At 36.8% G+C, this 21,781-nt stretch overlaps 1 protein-coding gene across 3 annotated transcripts in view; it reads right to left on the reverse strand.

Annotated features, from left to right (window-relative positions):
- Positions 1–21,781, reverse strand: part of BTBD9 (BTB domain containing 9) — a 419,154-nt gene that overhangs the window by 371,335 nt on the left and 26,038 nt on the right. For 2 of the 3 annotated variants that reach the window (XM_063096891.1, XM_063096889.1), the window contains exons 2-5: positions 10,720–10,809; positions 6,221–6,432; positions 2,123–2,486; positions 762–1,026 (exon numbers count right to left, since the gene is read on the reverse strand). In XM_063096891.1, coding sequence (XP_062952961.1) covers positions 762–1,026; positions 2,123–2,486; positions 6,221–6,405 — 814 coding nt within the window. In that variant the 5' untranslated portion in view covers positions 6,406–6,432; positions 10,720–10,809. The remainder of the gene's footprint in view (positions 1–761; positions 1,027–2,122; positions 2,487–6,220; positions 6,433–10,719; positions 10,810–21,781) is intronic. The other variant, XM_063096890.1, reaches the window with a different exon arrangement.

Genomic DNA, 21,781 nt, shown 5'->3' on the forward strand with positions numbered 1-21,781 from the left:
ACAATGAAAATAAAAGGATCAAAGGTGGATATTATGTTTTGCACTTACACAGCATAGTTTGGTGGTTAATTACACAGCCTCTGGAGCCAAACTACATAGGTGTGACTCTCAGCTCTGCATCTTTCTGTGTGACTTTGGGCAAGTCACTTAACCTTTCTGTGCTTTAGTTTCCTCATCTGTAAAATGAAGTTGATAATTGTATCTACCTCAAAGGGCTGTTGTAAGAATAAAATGGTCATGTACGGTCTGCTCTTCATATATAATAAGCATTTTGTAAGTGTTAATTGCTATTATTTTCATTAATAAGAAAAATCACCACATAAGTGTTGGAAATGCTACACAAGTATTAGCTATTATTGTTATTTAGAATCTCCATGTTCATAGTATCTGAAGTAATAAGTACATGGCATGTACTTAGTATTTATTTGATGGAGGAAGGTAGGAAAGGTCTTAGCATGAGAAGAAGCTTTCCAGGAAAGTGTCTATTTCTGACATTCTGGGGAGTGGCTTGAAAAATTTGAACAGGAATGGCAAGAAATACCTATTTGGGGATCTCCAAAGGCTAATCATTCTCAGGAGAGACAAAGGAGAATGACAAGGAATGACATTCTATAGGAAGCAGAGTTACAAATACCATGTTTGTAGACCTAAATATACCACATATCCCAGCACTATAGTTTTGTAGCTAGAGTTTTGTAGTTGAGAATGGCATAAGATGCAAACAAAATTTCTTGGTGGGTTTAGAATAAGTTGGTACTTACTGAGCATGCCTCTATAATTGAGATCCATATCCCGGCTCTCTGATCGTACTTTAATAGCATCCAGAATGGCATCAGGAGACAATAGTCCCGATGGCCTCACAACATTCAGAAGTTCAGTGAGGCTCATGAGAGGTAAACGCACAGCCTGCATGATTTCAGCATGATTCTCCTTTGAATTGTGCTTACACCAGTTTAACAAGGCTAGGAAAATATCTTTTTCGGGAGCTGCAAATGAATCTCTTAATACGATGTTTAAAAGTGCTGTCTGAAAAGAATAAAAAGGAAAAACTCCAGTTATTATGGAGCCCATCCATATGCATGATCAATCAGTAAAGCCTTTCAGAACTGCAAGTATCGCTTATATTTAGACAAATAACTCTTTTTGACCCCCTTCTTTCCTTATGCTTTGTGCCACATATTCTCCTGCCCATTATGGCTGTGTGAATAACAAGAAATGGTGTATCACCTTTCTTTCCTACCCAGGCATCTTGTACCACTACATCAAACATCTACTCTTTCCAAATACATCTTCACCCATCTTGTTTAAAACAAGAAGAAAAGTGGCAAAGTGAAGAGCTGTTGATACATACAGTTTCTTCAGGACAGTATACATTTGTAAGTCAGTAAGATACATCTAACATTTATAGTTCAAAATCTTTTGTTCCACAGTATTACTACACTACCATATTTTTAGTTCTCAGATGTCCAGACTGGCACAACCTTCAAAGATCCTTGCCTTTAAAAATTAAGTAGAATAATAAAAATCATAGTTTACACTCAAACCAAGATACGTAGCTTTTCAATACGTTTTCTAATTAGAAATATCCAGGTCCTAGAAGAAACACAAAAAGGGAAAAAGACAGACAACCACCATCCAGAGTACAGAGAATGATTTGAGCAAAATAGTTTCACTCTAGCTATAATAGTGAATTTTGAGCCAGCAAAAAAAAAAGTAATTTAAAGACATCCAATGATGCATCAGATCTCCTTTATAAATTTGCCCTCTTGCTGTAATTATTAGTTGCACTCTCTGTCAAAGAAAAACAAAACCAAAAAGTAGTATGCAATACCATAAAGGGCCCTATTTAACTGTCATCACATTGAAAATAACCACATAGCTGCACAGTCTATTTTGTACATAAAACTCACCAGAAGAATCTTAAAAGAAAACACAACCAAAGAGCCTCTCTCTCTTATATGATCTAGAGTCCCAACAACCAGAGACAAGTGATTGGCTAGACATCCTCCTGGATACCAATGACTTTTATTTTTTTATTCTTAGTCCATTGCTATATTTCTACTGTACAGGTAAAAATAAAAAACAGTGCATGCCTATAAATTACTTGTACACAAAAACACACCTTAGAAAGAGAGAGGAAACCTTCACTTGAGAGCACCTCCTGAGCATTTCTGTCCATAAACATGCAGCACATACAAGTTAACTTGGGAAGTGAGTAGAGACTAGCAACATCAAAAGTCATACAGACATTCTGAATGTTGAGTATGGTGCAGAGATACTCAGAGGTAGAATCCTCCAGCTCTGGAAATCCATATTTATGAGCCAAGCTCAAAAAGTCCAGCAGCACCTCCTCCTTTTCATCTGTCAGCGTCGCCCGCCCAGTGTAGATATATTTGAGTAGCATTGTGAATGCTTCTGCAGTGGTGTCTTGGAGAGGGATTTCTGCTTCAGGCTGAGACTCTCGCATTCCACCATACAGTAATGCTCTGCACATCAGAGAAGAAACACATGAGGAAAACCTCAAATAGGATTTGCTATAAAATGTATGAAATATTGTTTATCAACACTATACAAACATAAATTTGTTTAATGACACAAAAATCCAGGTGAAGAAATTCAAAGTTATCAATTTTTTTTTTTTTTTTCAAATGACAAGTAAGGGGATCTCAACCCCTGGCTTGGTGTTGTCAGCACCATGCTCAGCCAGTGAGCTAACCGGCCATACCTATATAGGATCCGAACCCGTGGCCTTGGTGTTATCAGCACCACACTCTCCCGAGTGAGCCACGGGCCAACCCCAAAGTTATCAATTTAAATGATTCTCTAAAGAAAGCAAGAAGAATGATCTAAGAACTATTTTGATTTAATTCCGTAAACAATTAAACTAATGAGATATCCTGAGGGCTCAAGATATGTAATAGATATTAAATAGAAAGATAAAAGTGATCTTTTGAGAGAAACAATGAAATCAATATAAAGGTGTTAAAGTCAATAAATTAGTTTAAAAATCAAAACTCAACAGAAGATGTAATTAAATAAAAACAATTAAAAACACCAATTAGATGCCATTCTCCCCTGTCAGACTGGCAGTAATTAAAAAATCTGTTAATATTCATTGCTACAAAAGTAATGGGAAAACAGATCTTTCATGGACTGCTTTGAGAGTATATATAAATGTACAACCTTTTTGTAATGACATTTAGTAATATCTATTCAAATCTAAAATGTGCATACCCTTCAACTCACTAATCTCTCTTTTAGGACTCAATTCTAGAGAAATAATACAGTAAAGATAAATTGATAAGAATATATACTGAAACACTGAAAAAAAAAATAAATGTCCATCAATAGGAACATGGTTGAAAAAACTATGATACATATTCTATGCAGCCACTAGAAAGATCAAGGAAGGTTAACATGTACTGCCTCAGAAATATTTGTCTTAGAAAGATGTCCAGGATACAGTAGGTAAGTCAAATTACAGATACATATGTATTGCATAAAAAAAGTGTATAACCACATACTTATATGTATGTACATATGTATATATAGATATATCTGTTTAAACCAAGAAAAAATCAAGGGTTAACAGCAGTTGTCTCTGGGGAATGGAATTTGATGCTTGAGAGGGAAGGACTTATATTTTTTATTTTATAAATTAAAAATGAAATTATGAGTGATTTGATTTTTTTTTCTTTTTTTGGTCTTTCAGGTTTAAAAAAAAGCCCCACATTATTGCTTGTCTGCTCATGTAAAAAATGAAAACTAGACAATCCAGTAGGGTAATGAATTTGAATTTCCACCTCTATCACTCTAGGAGAAATAATATGAGCCAAGTAAATCTCCATCAGGAAAGAAAGAGTGGCCAGAAGAGGAAAAGGGAGGATGGCAAAAAAGGGAGAGAAGAGTAGAGAGTAAGAAAGAAGAGATGTAAAAGTGAGAGCAAGAGACTAAGGGAGCAAGAACATGATTCTCTCTGTTCCTAAGATTCTTACAGCAGGACTCGCATTTCAGGGATTCTCTCCATACGTGCCTGGAACTTCTCCCACCCTCCCCCGGGGCCTGGCATTCTTGCTTGCCTCAGGAAAATAGTCGAAACAACCCAGCAAAAGATTCAAGAATATTCTGAGCATACCTCTTCATTGGGTTATATACTCTACCTAAAAACACCCTTGAAGGTTTTCATTAATCCAAAGAGCATCCAACCATGTCCTTAAAATTACCCAATTAAAGAACTCCTCCTAATCAGCCACAATGTATATCGACAAAATAAAATTTAAAAATAAATAAATAAAATAAATAAATAAATAAATAAAATAAAAAATAAAATAAGTAAATAAATAAATAAAGAACTCCTTCTTCCTGGGAAGACCTCAATAACACTAACTCACACTCAATGTGATTTAATGTATTTATCTGCATTCTCAATGCTTTAAAAGTGGTTTTGACAAGGCTCCTTTGAAACACTATAAACCGGCAACTTCGTCCAGGAGACAAGCACAAAGGTTCAATGTTTACTGTGAAAAGTTCCCTTCTGTACAGTTACCTTGTTCTTATCTAGGAATTGACAGGCTCTTATAACAACACTTAGGTTTCTCTTGACTGCTAACAGTTAACTTACCTTTGCACAAAAACAGTGTCATCAATAAGATTATATCTAAGACAGCATTGATAATGACTGAGTTTAGCCTAGTGAGCCATCAAATATTACAAAGAGACATGAAGAACAGGCCAATAAGTGAGGGGAGTATATTCCACTCACTCATTATGATCTTTAAATTTCTAAAATTTAAAGTTTCTTTTAAGAATATACTGATCACCTAAAAGATACCCATATACAGTTTTTTCAAATTATCTTTGGAAAAGGGTAAGGTACACAGTATCAACAAAAATTAAACATAAGGCTGAAAAGTTCTGATTTAATAAAGAGTGGACTCTTAAGAAAAGGAAAAGAAACACAAAAGGAAAAGTGTGCAGAGGACGGAGGTTGGTAACAAATAATGACTAGACCAAGGCCAGAGTAGAGTTGACCACCGTGGTAAAGTTGATCACCAGGAAGGAGAATAGGAAAGTATTAGCTAGAACTCTTGACAAACTCCTCTCTTTTCTAAGCTCCTGGTTCCACGTATAGTGGCATTTTATATGTACAAGATAGGAAGTTCTGAAAATGTTCATAAGAAACCATAGGAGTTCTAGCTGAAGAGTAAATATTTCCAAGAGACACAATTTACTACAATATATGTAACTCTATGTGTTGCTATCTTGCTGTCTTGGTTAATTCTGATTGTAAAAGCCAGACTGTGGTTTTCACTAGAAAGTAACTAAAGTTTTCCCCAAGCCACTGGCATCTCCATTTTCAGATATTAAGTTTCCCAGGCAAATCTATAACTCTATGGACCATCTTTATCATTGTAAATAGAAAAAGATCCATTATCAAGGATAAATTATCATTCAATTATTCATCAGTCAATAATTATCAATAAAATATCAGGCAATAATTCAGTAATAATTCCCTTTTAACTAATATTAGGCAAAATATAGAATAATTTTAATATTTATTTAGATCAGTTTAATATTTATAATCCTAGAAATTAAGGGTATGAATAACAAACAATAGCTACATATAAATGGAATTTTTACATTAAATAAGTATTTTGTTTAGTTTTAGTTCTAATATAACTATGAAACTTGGACTTACTCAATACTTAAGCTTCTTTAATTTGAGATTGTCAAACTACATGTCTCAGAGAGATCTGTTGGGTTACCTACAGGTCCTGGACCTCAGTAGTCTGAAACCAAGAGGTATACATGTCCATTAGCAAGTCCAGAGGTCATTCCACCTATGTAACAAGAAGTCTATCTGCCAGTAAATCAGTTTAATAAGTCTCATTAGTCATTTACTATGAGGAGAAGGTGAGGGCAACAGACTCAGCCTGAGATATAATCTTGAGATCATGAAAAATGGTTGACTGGGTATTGTCTAGCCTGGGAAGTCTTCTAACCTCTTAATTCTAAAATGTTCCTAAAGGTAAAGGCGATTCTCAAAAATAACAAACAAAAAGTCTACAAAGATGAACTTCTTACAGATGTTGAACTGAAGGATTGCTAGAATTTGTCGTTATGCTTGGTTACATATTTTTCATAAAGTAGAAAAGACCACTGTTCTCTACAAGTGACCTGAATCTTCCAAACAGTATTACCGAAAATATTCCAAACTTACCGAAAATATTGGCACCTGGCTGCTAAAATTACCCTGTGGGCAGGAAAACGTTTCTTTTCCACAACAAATGTGACATCACCATATTCTTCCCCAATCAACAAGGCACCAATATGTTCAGACAAAATGTGCACGTGATCAATTTCCCCCACTGCAGTAAAGGGGCGAAGAGGATGGCTGTTACTCATCTTGTGGAACAGATGATAGTCGCTGACCTATTATAGAAAGAAAGGAAGAGAGTTAGTGCAGGGAAGGCAGTACACTTAGAAAATCACACACCATAAACATAGATAAGTAAAAATTTAAAGTGCTTTTAAAAAAAATTCACATGAGAGTCTATTAACCCATTTATTCTGAGAAGCAATTCAGCCTGTTTCCATTACCTCCTCTACTTTCACTGCCTAATCACACTAGGAATGAAAAAATGTCAGGGTCTTCACACACTGACAGCACTTGAAGCTATCATAGTCTAAAAACTGAGCCCAAACATAGGTCCCATATTACTCACAGTACCTCAGGAAGAGAAAGTCAACATCCAAAATAACTCCTCTTTTAGCACAGATATATTTAGTAAGGTAGAGTACAACTATACCCAGCAGAAAATTCATCCAGGCACAGATCTAGGCCTGAATTACAAACAGAATAGATGAAATAATCAGATTTCAAATAAAAGGTTTTGGTCTGAAATCATTTTAAATGTTTTATAAATATTATAATCTCTGGAGTCACAAAAATAACTTTACATTTATTAATGAAAGTTTATAGTAGCAGCCTAATCACCTTCCCCCCACAAATAATAACCCCAGTATTTTTCTGAAGACTAACATCCATTCCAAACTTGCAACTCTGGACATCCAGGCCAGCAACAGAGCCAGCCCGACGCCCGCCTGGGGGTACTGAGAGACAGAGACCATGGGCCTTAGCCCCACCCCCACCGCACATCCAGGCTAGCAACAGAGCCAGCCTGACACCTGGGATCCTGAGACCAGGGCAAGGCCAGCCCCGCCCCTGCCCACAACCAGATCTTAGAATATACTTATTAACCACGTAAGTTTCTTTGGGGTGTGAGACTTACCTGCTCATGTCTTTCACCAAATTTCTGCTTAGATTTTTCTAATTCATCTTTAAGAGTTCTTTTTTGCAATAAGGATGTTAATCTTTGTGTGTTTAGGGGAAAAAAAGTAGAGAGTAGAATAATGGTTATCAGAGGCTGGGAGGGATGGAGGTGGGGGTAGAGGGAAGATTAGGAGTGAACTAATGGGGACAGAACTATGCTATCTATCCTAAGTGAATCACTGTGCAGTATATGCACGTACTGAAACAACACACTGTATCCCACAAAAATAAATATAAATAAAATTGAATTTCAAAAAAATAATGAAATAAAATTTTAAAAATAAAAATTAAAAAAATGTTTTAATTGGGACAAAAAAAAAATCTTGCAGCTCTGAAGATCATGTTGCCAGATATGCTCTCTCCACTGGAGCTCCACAACTTTTTGAGCTCTTCAATTAAATCACAATTAAAGGTTGAGCAGCTCCTAATCTTTATACTTCCACATCCAGATCCACTATCATTAGCAAGGTGTATGAAAAATGTTTTTTCTCTTCTGCGATTACAGTGGAAGATACTCATGGATGAGGTTCCCAGCTGCCTGCTCCAGTTACCTGTTACCAAATGCCCACCCCCAACAGAGGGAGCAATAGAAAAGGATGGCAATACAGATGAACATGAGGGATGAGCTAGACAAGGAGACACCCACTCCAGGTAAGTGAGCAAGCTCCTGGTCCCCTGTAGAAGGAGCATCAGAGGGCCAAAGCATACTCCCCTCATTGTCAAAGCAAATCCCTCTTCCTCAACTGCAGCGTCCATTTGAAAGCCCTAAAAACTGAATCATCTCTAGTCACCTATGTATGAAAGACCAAATTCAGCCTAAAAGGATCTATTTAGGAGTATGAGCAAGTAACATGTGATACAAACAGACAAATGTATAACACAGGAGTTGGTAAACTTTCAGAAAAGGGTAGATAGGAAATATTTAGGCTTTGCAGGCTGTGAGTCTATGTCACAACTATTCAACTCTGCCATGGGAGCCTAAAAGTGGCCACAGGCAATAAGTATATTAATGACCATGCTATGTTCCAATGAAACTATGTATTTTTTAAAAAGCCAGATTTGGCCTGCAGGCCGTAGTTTGTCCACCCCTAGCCTAATACGTGATCAAGGACTGACATCAAGAACTGACTGTAGTCTAGATAGAGGACCAGGGGGATTTTTTGTTTGTTTCTTGCTGGGTTACCCAATCGATACTCAAAATAATATGGTTATTTCCTATGTCAGCCAGGAAATTCTGAAAGCTACTGGACTCTCACTTCAAAATCCCATTCCTCATCAAAACAAACTCTCACATCACTGTCCGACATTTCAGTTATGGTGCATGCCTCTAAACAAAACAGACTCTTTCCCTGGCTGAAAGAATGCAATGCATATACCTAGTGAATATGATAAAATATTAAGAGAATATTATACCAGAGAATATATTATCTAGGTCATGGCTAAGATTCAAATCATTGACTAAAGACTCTTGATGAATAATGACGGATCTTTGGTTAATCAACTCAGAAGGAAAATTCATAATTTTTCTACTGATACATCATAACCATTAATACTACGTATGTAAATAACTGTCTTAAGTTCTCCAGATCTTTGCTTCTCAATACATATAATCGTATTTTGCTAAATTTACAATTTAATTATGTTTTTCCAAATAGAGACATAAAGAGAATATTGCTGGGTACAAAAAATAGCCACTTAGTATGGAATAAACAAAATTTTAATTGGCGTATAGTAATTTTAATTAGACCAGTGATGCTCAATCTTCTTGCCATACATTAGAATCACGTGGGAATCTAAAAAAAAAAAAAAAGATGCTTGAATCCTACCTATCAGAGATTCTTATTTAATTGGTCTAGAAGGGGATACAGGCATTGGAATCACCATTCTGAACTGATGCTTATGAGCAACCCAGAAAATAACTACTGATTTAAACTATTATTTTTGTAGGTTTACATCCCTTACTTAGGTACACAAGTAAACAAAATATCCACTGAAAAAATACATTTAGGATATGATTCTACTTTGAATCTTACTGCACAGAGGCAAATGGTATTAACAAAGTTACCAATGCCAGAGCTTGTATATAGAAAATACACATTTTCACCAATGGGCTAGCTTATCTACAGTGATAGTTTGGGTCTACCAGCCTGTATTTCAAAAGGCATGTTTTAGAAACCATGTATCAATAAAGTTAATTTTTTAAACCACCAATTTTAACTTGATAATAAAATTGGGAAAAAAAATGTTTAAGTTCATGGAGTGAAGCTGTATACTGACTTGTTTCTTAAGCTTTAAAAGTTATTCTGCCATTTACTACATATATGATCTTTGACAAATTTTCTAACTTCCATGTGATTGTTTCCATACCTGTAATGACATGGTTATAGTAGACAATTATTTTTCTAAGCTACATTTTATAACTCTGCCACTGCCTTTTAATACTTCTTTGTGTTTGCCTGTCATATAAAATCAAGATGTTTCAGCTATAAAACAAGAACATACATTTAAAACCAAAGTTTATGAATAGGATTGGAAATTCTGAAAAGTTCGTACAAATGCATTATTCATACATTAGATAGTCCCCAAAATGGCTGCCTTCAAACTCTTTTCTTTCCCTATACACACATGCTACCTCCCCAGTGAGATGTGGATTCCATTTCCTCTCCCCTTGAATCTGGCCTGGCCCTGGGACTGCTTTAACCAATAGAAGTAAGGTTCTGGACCTAAGCCTTAAGAAAATTTGGCAGCTTCTGCTTTTGCACTTTTTGGGAACCCTGAGTTGCCCTGACCATGCTGGAGAGGCCACATGGAAAGCAAGAGGCCCTGAGACTGCATGGAGAAGCACCGAGGAACCCAGGTGAAATGAAAACCAAGCCTCAGACATATAATCCCAGTCAAACCCTTCCAACCTGGCAGTAAGGGGTTAGATATGTGAGGATGTTCCAGCCTTAAGAGACATCATGTGGTATAGATATAAGCCAACCCATCTTGGCCCTGCTCAAATTCCTGACCTACAAAATTATATGAAACATAAAACAGTTACTTAAGTCATTAAGTTTTAAAGAACTTCCTTTTGTAGCAATAGATAACTAAAAGATTATATGAAAAGTATTTCATTTTCTTTATAAACTTTACAACTGTCAGCAATTCCAAAGTTAGTACAAAAGAAGAGTCAGCTTCTAGTCACCTATATAAGGCCAGGGCAGGGGGAGGGGAAGGAACTCCAAGGCACATCATCAAAGAATAATTTCTAAGTGAAATTAGTTTTTTGTGCTCACTCATTTAAAATATTTATTAAGAATCTACCCTATTAGCCCATTTCTGTTGCTTATAACAAAATACATGGAACTGGGTATTTTATTCAAAAAATGAAATTTATTGCTTACAGTTTCAGAGGCTAGGAAATCCAAAGCCCAGGGAATACATCTGGTGAAGGCTTTCTTTGGTGGTGACTTCAGTGACGACAGGGTATCACACTGCAAAAATGGCGGAGCAGAGAGAGCAACAGAGAGAAAGACACTTCTTTTAAAGTCCTCAGAACCACACCCCTGATAACCATTTTTAATCCATTCACTACTGCATGGTCCTACAATCCAATCACCTCTTCAAGGCTTTACCTTTCAATTACCATAATAGGATTTCCCACCCTCTTAACAGTCACAGTGGGGGATAAGTTTCTAATAAATAAAACTTGGGGGACACAATTCAAGCTTCAATGAGTTTTGGGGGACATAATTCAATCCACTACATTCTTCCCCCGGACCCCCCCAAAACTCATGTCTTTTCACCTGAAAATACTTCATTGCATCCCAAAGTCTTAACTTCTTTCAACTCAAAAGTCCAAAGTTCAAAGTCCCATCTATGAAATCAATGTAAGTTATCTACTACCAAGACACAACGTTGGGACAAACACAGGGTACACATTCCCATTCCAAAAGGGAGAAATAGGCCAAAAGAAAGGTGTAACAGGTCCCAAAGAAGTCCAAAACCCAGCAGGGCAGGCATTAAATCTCAAAGCTGGCGAGTTATGCAACTGTAATCAATAAATTTTGTTTTCTTTATAAATACCCAGTCCCATGTATTTTATTATAAGCAACAGAAACGGACTAATACACCTACCATTAGCCAAAAACTAGGAAGATATCTAGCTCAAGATAGGCTGGGTTCATGCTCTCTGGGAGCTTCTAGTCCAGGAGAGCACCTCCCATAAGATGCTAAAAACTTCACAGAAATTTTAGTTAAACTATAAAGACACAACCTATAGCAAGAAGCTGAGAAAGTGCTCATTCTGTCAATTCCCAATGTAATATCACACTGTTTCCTATCCTTTTTCTTAAAAGAGAAGGGATCATTTGTTTGGTTAGAAAGGTTGTAGTTGCTGGGCTTGGTGTGGGAAAAGAACTTCTGGTTCGTGTAAAAAGGAAAGGTTTGAAGACTGCTCAGTCTCTTCGAATGTCAAAATTCTATAGGTACTGTATCAGGGATTCTCAAGACCACCCTCAGGTTCAATGATTCATTAGGAGGACTCACATGACTCAGCAGATAGTTATACTCATGGCTTTAGTTTATTTCAGCAAAAGCCTGCAAAGCAAAATTTGCAAAGGGGAAAAGGAAAAAGCACATGAGGCAAAGTACAGGGGAAACAAGGCACAAGCTTCCAAGAGTCCTCTCCTAATGGAGTCACACAAGACATGCTTAATTCTCCCGGCAACGAGTTGTGACAACACATGTGAAATGGTGCCCACCAGGAAGCTTGTTAGGGACTCAATGCCTAGGGTTTCTAATGGGGGCTGCTCATATAGGTAGCCTCTGCCTGGCAGGTTTCCAAATTCTAGACTCCCAGAAGGAACGTAGGTATTCAGCATAAACCACACTGTTTGTATAAACAGTTTAGGCACAGTGTGCCACTCATCAGTTAATGGAAGGAACCCTCCCCAAATTTAAGTTCCCAGATGCCAGACAAGGGTCAACCTTGCAAGCAAGCCTTTCCAAAGAAAACCCTGGGTATGCAGAAAAAAGTTCAGTCCTGCTATGTTAAATATTTCTTGCATAGCTCATAGCGCCAGAAATAACCAGAGGATCTAATAATGTTAGCAAAAGCAATGAACTTAGTCTACTTGTATGATATACCTATCTGATACACTTATTTAATCTTAGACTTGGATAAGAGAAAGGGAAACTAAAAAAAACCTACCAAACCTTCACGAATGTATTCCTGACCCCTGACCTCCCAATATCCCAGATCCAAACAGCTTTATGAAAAGGTTTCTTCAAATTTCAAGGATCACATCATTTCAATGTTATTTAAACTGTTCAGTGCATATGGGAAGCAGTAAATTTTTCTACTCTTCTTATGAAGCCAATATAGCCCTGACACAAGGACGTGACCACATTCATACACTCAAAAACCAACATAAATGAAAAAAGTCCTACATAAAATATTGGAAAACAGAATTTAGTAGAAGAATTCATGATAAGGTGGGTCAATTTTAAGGACAGATGAATATTAGGAAAAATAATTAAGTCTTCACATTAAAAGGTCAAAGGAGAAAAAAAATCATATAATTAGCCCAATAAAAACTAATATACTGTTTTAAACATTCATTAACAAGTTTATAAAAAAGAATTTTAATTAAATAGGAATGAAAGGATACTTTCTTGATACACACATATACACAACCTAACTAACAGATGTAAGCATCTGGTATATAATAAAACATGAGAAACAATGAGAAATAAAGTTCAAAAATAAGACAAAAATATCTACTCTTATCACTACTAACACGTGCAGGAACAAAAGACAATGCAATTAAGAAAACCAAATTAAAGGTAAATTAATTAGGAAACAGGCAAAATAATCATTATTTGCAGATAATGACTGCCCACATGAAAAATACATAGAATCAACTGAAAAAGTATTACAGAAAAAAAGAAGGTTCACTAAAGCAACCACATAAAATAATTATATGAAAATATAAACCATTCTTCCATACTAAAAACCAGCTAGAAAACATGAGGAAAAAGATTTCTAACTGCAAGACACATGCAATACCTAGGAACAGACTCACAAGACGTGTAAGGAAATTATAAAACTCTATTAAAGAATCTAAGAAAAATAAATGAAGACATACATTACATGGGGATGTAAAGATTCAGTTTTGTAAAGAGATCAATAGTCCCTAAATCACCATATGAAAAAAGCATATTTGATATTTTGTTGCACTTCATATTGTGAACAAAAAGTGTTTTAGTACAGTAAGAGAAACTTAAGAAAACAAAATTCAACAAAATATTCTTGGTAGGAATACACAGTTTATAAACAATAATTTGCTAAATGGGCATATATATTAAAAAACTGAATGAGAAGTGAAAATTTATAGTTATTAAAAGGCTTTTTAAGTTGAGAAACACAGTTCTAATTAATACTTGAATTAAAAGTAATCCTGGTCAAGATGGCGGAATAGACAGTCCCTAGCGTCACTCTCTCCCACAAATCAACCGATTTCAACTATAAAAACATAACATCAAGTGCATATGGAATGGGGAGACATCCTGCGGGGGAGGCAGAAGCTCCACGGAGACCACATGCCCTGCGGGGCCGCCATCCCATGATCTGGCAGATAGGCTTCACGGCCACCACCCGGCTCCATTCCCAGGCCAGCCCAGTGCACAAAGAGTGGGGAGACTTCTGGCAGGGGAGGCGGAGGCTCTGCAGAAACCACACACCCTCTGGGGCCGCCACTGCGTGATCCAGCAGGTAGCCTTCACTGCAGGCACCCGGCTCCATTCCCAGCCTGGCCTAGTGCACTCGGACCAGGGAGACGTCCGGCAGGGGAGGCGGGAACTCCACAGGGACCACACTGCTGCCACGCGATCCAGCAGCATTGCCCAATGCGTACGGAGCACAGAGTCATCCAGCAAGGGAGATAGAAGCTCCGTAGAGTCCACACACGCTAAATGAGGGCCACCGCCGCGCGATCTAGCAGCAGGTATGCTTCACTACCGCCACCCGGCTCCATCCCAAGCCTGGCCTAGCAGGCACAGAGCAGGGAGACATCCTATGGGGGAAGGGGAAGCTCTGCAGAGACCACATGCTCTGCAGTGCCTCGGCGAATCCCAGCAGCCTGGGCCAGAGCGCACGGAACAGGGAGAAGTCCAGCATGGGAGGTGGAAGCTCAGCAGAGACCACACACCCTGTGATACCGCCCCGTGATCCAGCAGCCCGGCAGAGTCCAAGCTGACCAGAGAGGTGGCTCCCTGGAGAGGCCCGACAGCCGAGGCAGCCACACACACAAGGCACTAGTGGCCAACTGAGTAGTCACTGAGGTAGCCATACCAAATTGGCAACCACAGCAACATCTTAGTCAGTCAATAGTGTCAAACCTGTGGACTGTGAAACCCCCTGCCACAATGAATAAACATCAAAAAAAAGATACCAGAAATACAAAAAATCAAGAAAGTACACCACCAAAGGATAATAACTCTCAAGCTCTAGATCCTATAGAACAAGAATCCCTTGAAATGACTGACAAGGAATTTCGAGTGATAATTCTAAGGAAACTGAATGAGATACAAGAAAACTCAGCTAGACATCATGATGAAATGAGGAAAAGTATACAGGACCTGAAAGAAGAAATGTACAAGAAAATCAATGCCCTGAAAAAGAATGTAGCAGAACTTGCCGAACTGAAGAAGTTATTCAGCAAAATAAAAAACACAACGGAGAGTTTAACCAGCAGGCTTGTGAAAGTTGAAGACAGAACCTCTGAACTTGAAGATGGGCGGTTTGAAATAAGAAAAGCAGACAAAAAAAAAAAAAAGAAAAGAAAAAAGAATCAAAGGCATTGAAGAAAATCTGAGATAGATATCAGACAACCTTAAGCACTCAAGTATCTGAGTCATGGGTATTCCAGAAGGGGAGGAAAAAGGAGATTGCATTTAAAACATATCCAACAAAATAGTGGCAGAAAACTTCCCAGGTATAGGAAAAATCACAGATGTTCAGATTCAGGAAGCTCAATGATCTCCAAACGTATTCAACCCAAAAAGGCCTTCTCCAAAACATGTTATAGTCAAATTGGCAAAACTCAAAGACAAAGAGAGAATCTTAAAAGGTGCAAGAGACAAGCGTCAAATCACCTATAAGGGAGCCCCAATCAGGCTAACATCAGACTTTTCATCACAAAACCTAAAAACCAGAAAGGAATGGGATGATATATTCAAAATACTAAAAGACAGAGATTGTCAGCCAAGAATACTCTACCCTGCAAGGCTATCCTTCCAAAATGAAGGGCAAATAGTATATTTCTCAGACAAACATAAACTGTGGGAGTTCACTACCACATGACCACCCTTACAAGAAATTCTCAAGGGAGTACTGGGTTTGGTACCTGAAAAATAACTACCACTGGATAAAAACTCAAGAAAAATCAAAACCCACTAGTAAAACAAAAATGCCAACAATGAAGAAAAATAAAATTTATCTACAACCCAAGAAGCCAACAAATACAGAAGACAAACAGCAAATCAGAAAGAAAGGAACATAAGACACTTAAGACATCCAAACAAAAATCAATAAAATGCTAGGAGTAAATCAACACTTTTCAATAACAACTCTTAATGTAAAAGGATTAAATTCCCCAATCAAAAGACAAAGACTGGCTGACTGGATTAAAAAGGAGGACCCAACTACATGCTGCCTTCAAGAGACCCACCTCACTCATAAAGACTCACATAGACTAAGAGTGAAAGGATGGAAAAAGATTTACCATGCAAACAGAAAAGAAAAACGAGCTGGAATAACTATTCTTATATCTGACAAAATAGACTTTAAATTAAAAACCATAAAAAGAGACAATGAGGGACACTACGTAATGATAAAAGGACTGATCCATCAAGAAGACATAACAATCATAAATATGTACGCACCCAATGTTGGAGCAGTCAGATTTATAAAACAAACTCTATTAGACCTAAAGAAGGAAATAGACACTAATACCATAATAGCAGGGGACCTGAACACCCCACTGTCAATACTGGACAGATCATCTAGGCAAAGAATCAGCAGAGAAACATAAGATCTAAACAATACGCTAGACCAATTGGACTTGGCAGATATCTACAGAACATTCCATCCAACAACCTCAGAATATTCATTCTTCTCATCAGCACATGGATCATTCTCCAGAACAGATCACATATTAGGTCACAAATCAAGTCTCAACAAATTCAAAAAAATTGGAATTATCCCATGTATTTTTTCAAACCACAATGGATTAAAATTAGAAATCAATAACAAACAAAATTCCGTAAACTATACACACACGTGGAACTTAAACAGCATTCTACTTAATGACATATGGGTCCAAGAAGAAATCAAACAGGAAATAAAAAAATTTATTGAAACTAATGAAAATAATGATACATCAAACCAAAACCTGTGGGATACTGCAAAAGCAGTATTAAGGGGGAAATTTATTGCATTAAATGCTCACTTCAGAAGAATGGAAATATGGCAAGTGGGGGCCGGCCCGTGGCTCAATCAGGAGAGTGTGGTGCTGATAACACCAAGGCCCCAGGTTCGGATCCCATATAGGGATGGCCGGTTCGCTCACTCGCTGAGTGTGGTGCTGACAACACCAAGTCAAGGGTTAAGAACCCCTTATCGGTCATCTTTAAAAAAAAAAAAAAAAAGAAAGAAAGAAAGATGGCAAGTGAACAACCTAACACTTCACCTTAAAGAACTAGAAAAACAAAAACAATCCAAACCTAAAGTTAGCAGACAGAAAGAAATCATTAAGATCAGAGCAGAACTGAATGAAATTGAAACCCAAAAAACAAAACAAAAGATCAACGAATCAAAAAGTTGGTTTTTTGAAAAGATAAATAAAATTGACAAACCATTAGCATGGCTAACGAAAAAAGAAGAGAGAAGATTCAAATAACAAAAATTAGAAATGAAAAAGGTGATATTACAACTGATTCATCTGAAATACAAGGAATCATTCGAGACTACTATAAAAAACTATATGCAAACAAATCTGAAAATCTGGAGGAAATGGATAAATTTCTGGACACACACAAGCTCCAAAAACTGAGCCATGAAGATGTACAAAATCTGAACAGACCAGTAACAATAAAGGAGATTGAAGCTGTTATCAGAAGGCTCCCAACAAAGAAAAGCCCAGGACCAGATGGATTCACAGCAGAATTTTACCAAACATTCAAAGAGGAATTGACACCGATTCTTTACAAACTATTCCAAAAGATGAAAGCAGACTCAAATCTCCCAAACTCATTCTATGAAGCAAATATCATCCTGATACCAAAACCAAGTAAAGATATAATCAAAAAAGAAAACTACAGGCCGATATCCTTGATGAATATAGATGCAAAAATCTTCACTAAAATACTAGCTAACAGAATACAGCAACACATATGTAAAATTATTCACCACGATCAAGTGGGATTCATCCCAGGGATGCAAGGGTGGTTCAACATACGCAAAACAATAAATGTGATACACCATTTCAATAAAATCAAACACAAGGACCATATGATCATCTCTATAGATGCTGAAAAAGCATTTGATAAAATTCAACACTCATTCATGACAATTACCCTCTATAAGTTAGGTATAGAGGGAAAGTATCTCAACATAATTAAAGCCATATATGGTAAACCCACTGCCAATATCATCCTGAATGGGGAAAAGCTGAAAACTTTTCCTTTAAGAACAGGAACAAGACAAGGATGCCCACTCTCACCACTCCTATTCAACATAGTGTTGGAAGTACTAGCCAGAGCAATCAGAGAAGAGAAGGAAATAAAGGGCATCCAGATTGGAAAAGACGAAGTCAAATTGTCCCTGTTTGCAGATGACATGATCCTATATATCGAACAGCCTAAAAGCTCTACAAAAAAACTCTTGGAGTTGATAAATGATTTCAGCAAAGTTGCAGGATACAAAATCAACACACAAAAATCAGTAACATTTCTTTTCTCCAATAGTGAACACGCAGAAAGAGAAATCAAGAAAGCCTGCCCATTCACAATAGCCACCAACAAAATAAAATACTTAGTAATTGAGTTAACCAAGGATGTGAAAAATCTCTATAATGAGAACTACAAACTACTGCTGAGAAATTAAAGAGGACACAAGAAGATGGAAAGATATCCCATGCTCTTGGATTGGAAGAATCAACATAGTGAAAATGTCCATACTACCCAACGTGATATACAAATTCAATGCAATCCCCATCAAAATTCCAATGACATTTTCTCAGAAATGGAAAGAACTATCTAGACATTTATATGGAATAATGAAAGACCATGCATAGCCAAAGCAATGATGAGTGAAAAAAATAAAGCTGGAAGCATAACACTACCTGACTTTAAACTATACTACAAAGCTATAATAACCAAAACAGTTGGGTACTGGCATAAAAACAGACACACTGATCACTGGAATAGAATAGAGAATCCAGAAATCCACCCACACACCTACAGCCATCTGATCTTTGACAAAGACACCAAGCCTATACACTGGGGAAGAGACTGCCTCTTTAGCAAATGGTGCTGGAAGAACTGGATATCAATATGCAGGAGAATGAAACTAGCCCCATACCTTTAACCATACACTAAAAGCATCTCAAAATGGATTAAAGAATTAAATATACACCCTGAAACAATAAAACTTCTTAAAGAAAACATAGGAGAAACACTTCAGGAAATAGGACTGGACACAGACTTCATGAATACGACCCCAAAAGCACGGGCAACCAAAAGAAAAATAAACAAATGGGATTATATCAAACTAAAAAGCTTCTGCACAGCAAAAGAAACAATTAAAAGAGTTAAAAGACAACCAACAGAGTGGGAGAAAATATTTGCAAAATATACATCCAACAAAGGATTAATATCCAGAATATACAAGGTACTCAAACAACTTTACAAGAAGAAAACAAGCAACCCAATTAAAAAATGGGCAAAAGAGCTAAAAAAGCATTTCTCTAAGGAAGATATACAAATGGCCAACAGACATATGAAAAAATGCTCAACATCACTCAGCATCTGGGAAATGGAAATCAAAACTACACTGAGATACCATCTCACCCCAGTTAGGATGGCTAAAATCCAAAAGACCCTGAACAATAAATGCTGGCGACGTTGCGGAGAAAAAGGAACTCTCATACATTGTTGGTGGGACTGCTAAATGGTGCAGCCTCTATGGAAAATGGTATGGAGGTTCCTCAAAGAATTGCAGATAGATCTGCCATATGACCCAGCTATCCCACTGCTGGGAATATACCCAGAGGAATGGAAATCATCAAGTCGAAGGTATACCTGTTCCCCAATGTTCATCTCAGCACTCTTTACAATAGCCAAGAGTTGGAACCAGCCCAAATGTCCATCATTGGATGAGTGGATACGGAAAACGTGGTATATCTACACAATGGAATACTACTCAGCTATAAAAACGAATGAAATACTGCCATTTGCAACAACATGGATGGGCCTTGAGAGAATTATATTAAGTGAAATGAGTCAGGCACAGAAAGAGAAATACCACATGTTCTCACTTATTGGTGGGAGCTAAAAATTAATATATAAATTCACACACACACACACACACACCAAAAAAAAAAAAATCGTGGGTGGGGGTGGGGAGAAGACATAACAACTACAATTCCTTGAAGTTGATACAACAAGCAAACAGAAAGGACATTGTTGGGTGGGAGGGGGGAGAGGGAGGAGGGGGGAGGTTTCGGTAATGGGCCACAATAATCAACCACATTGTATATCGACAAAATAAAATTTAAAAATAAAAAAAAAGTAATCCTGATCAGATTAAAGTAATCTTGATCAGAATCACAAGAGTTTTTAAAGTAAACTAGGGTAAGGGAGTTCATCCGGAAGAATAAATATGTAATTTGGTATATATTCTGAAAAAGAAGAGCAATGAGAGGGTACCAGTTTACTGGATAAGACAGCAAATCATAAATTAGAGTAATTAAAATAATGTCATATTAGAGAAACAGTTCATTGGAACATATTAGTCCAGAGATAAACCCAAGTATACATAGGAATTCAATATATATATAAATGTAGCATTTCAATTCAATAGGGGAAAATATTAATTTTTTTAGTTATATATTTATTTTTGGTGGCTGGCCAAAAATATGGATTTTTTAAAGTAAAAGATGTTGGCTAGCCATTTGGAAAAAAGTAAGTCAGATATTCAAACAAAAGTATAAAATTTTTAAAATACATATGGATATCAGCTTCAGCACATTCTATAACAGCAAAACACTGGAAAAAACCTAAATGGCCATTTAAAGGAATTGGTTGAACAAATAATCATACCTCTATACAATGAAATATTACAAATGATTTAAAAAGAATAAAAGTAGATACTGACATTAAAAAAACTTAAAAAATATGTATTTACATGCAACAGTCAAGCTGCAAAATAGTAGTAAAAACTTATTTTGTTTAAATAAATTAATTAAAAAATAAACACTCAAAAAGCAAGCACATACATCAAATTATTAACAGGGTCAATCCATGTGGGATTGGGGCTGTGGAAAAATTTTACATAATGCAGTACATATTTCTGTAATGTTTAAAAATTTTATAAAGTCTTGTTTTATTTGTAATACAACTATAAACAGATATTTCAATAAGTTTGGCCACTAAAATTACAAAATAAATTAGTTTGTGTAGGAGAGAACAAGTATTTTAATTTGCCACAACCAGTAGTACCTGATTTAATGACTAAGAACAGAAATGGCAAGCAGAGGGACTATATAATTATCTCCATAGGTCAAAATTCATTAACAACTTGAAGGCAAGGACAAAAAGTTCATTATACTAACACAGGCAAAAAATAATAATAATAATAAAGTTCATTATACTAAGACAGGTAAATCAGATACCTGAGCAGTATGGCCTATCAGAACACTCTATCCTATACATCCCAACTAAAGATCTTCACCTAAGAGATTTTCAGTCTGACTTTTTCTAGACTTAAGGCAGATTTTCTCAGATGCAAAGTGTTCTGAGATTTGCTCCTAGGGACAGTCCCAGAGTCTGAACTTGCTGATCTTCACAGATAGAGCAAGAGTAATCTGTCACTCAAACTGTCCCTTCAAAGTAAAGAAGGCAGCAGGAACAAGAACTTCCTCTAAGAGAGGACAGGAATGTGTCAGCCAGGAAATGGTGCCTTTCATGGTACCAAATACAGTTATTAGTTGGGGGTTCTGGGACCTCGTGTGGATTTATCTACCAGGGATGGTGGTATGGAAACTACACTATTTTTCTTGGCTGGTTAACTTTCATGAACCTCAAATACATCAAAAAAATTTTTAAATGACTAAAGCAGAAGTACTAAAATCCTGAGGGTTACTGCCTGCTTATTATGCAGTAAGAAACCTACACCCTTTGTTC

Source organism: Cynocephalus volans, chromosome 5 (genome assembly GCF_027409185.1).
Source record: "Cynocephalus volans isolate mCynVol1 chromosome 5, mCynVol1.pri, whole genome shotgun sequence".
NCBI lineage: Eukaryota > Metazoa > Chordata > Mammalia > Dermoptera > Cynocephalidae > Cynocephalus > Cynocephalus volans.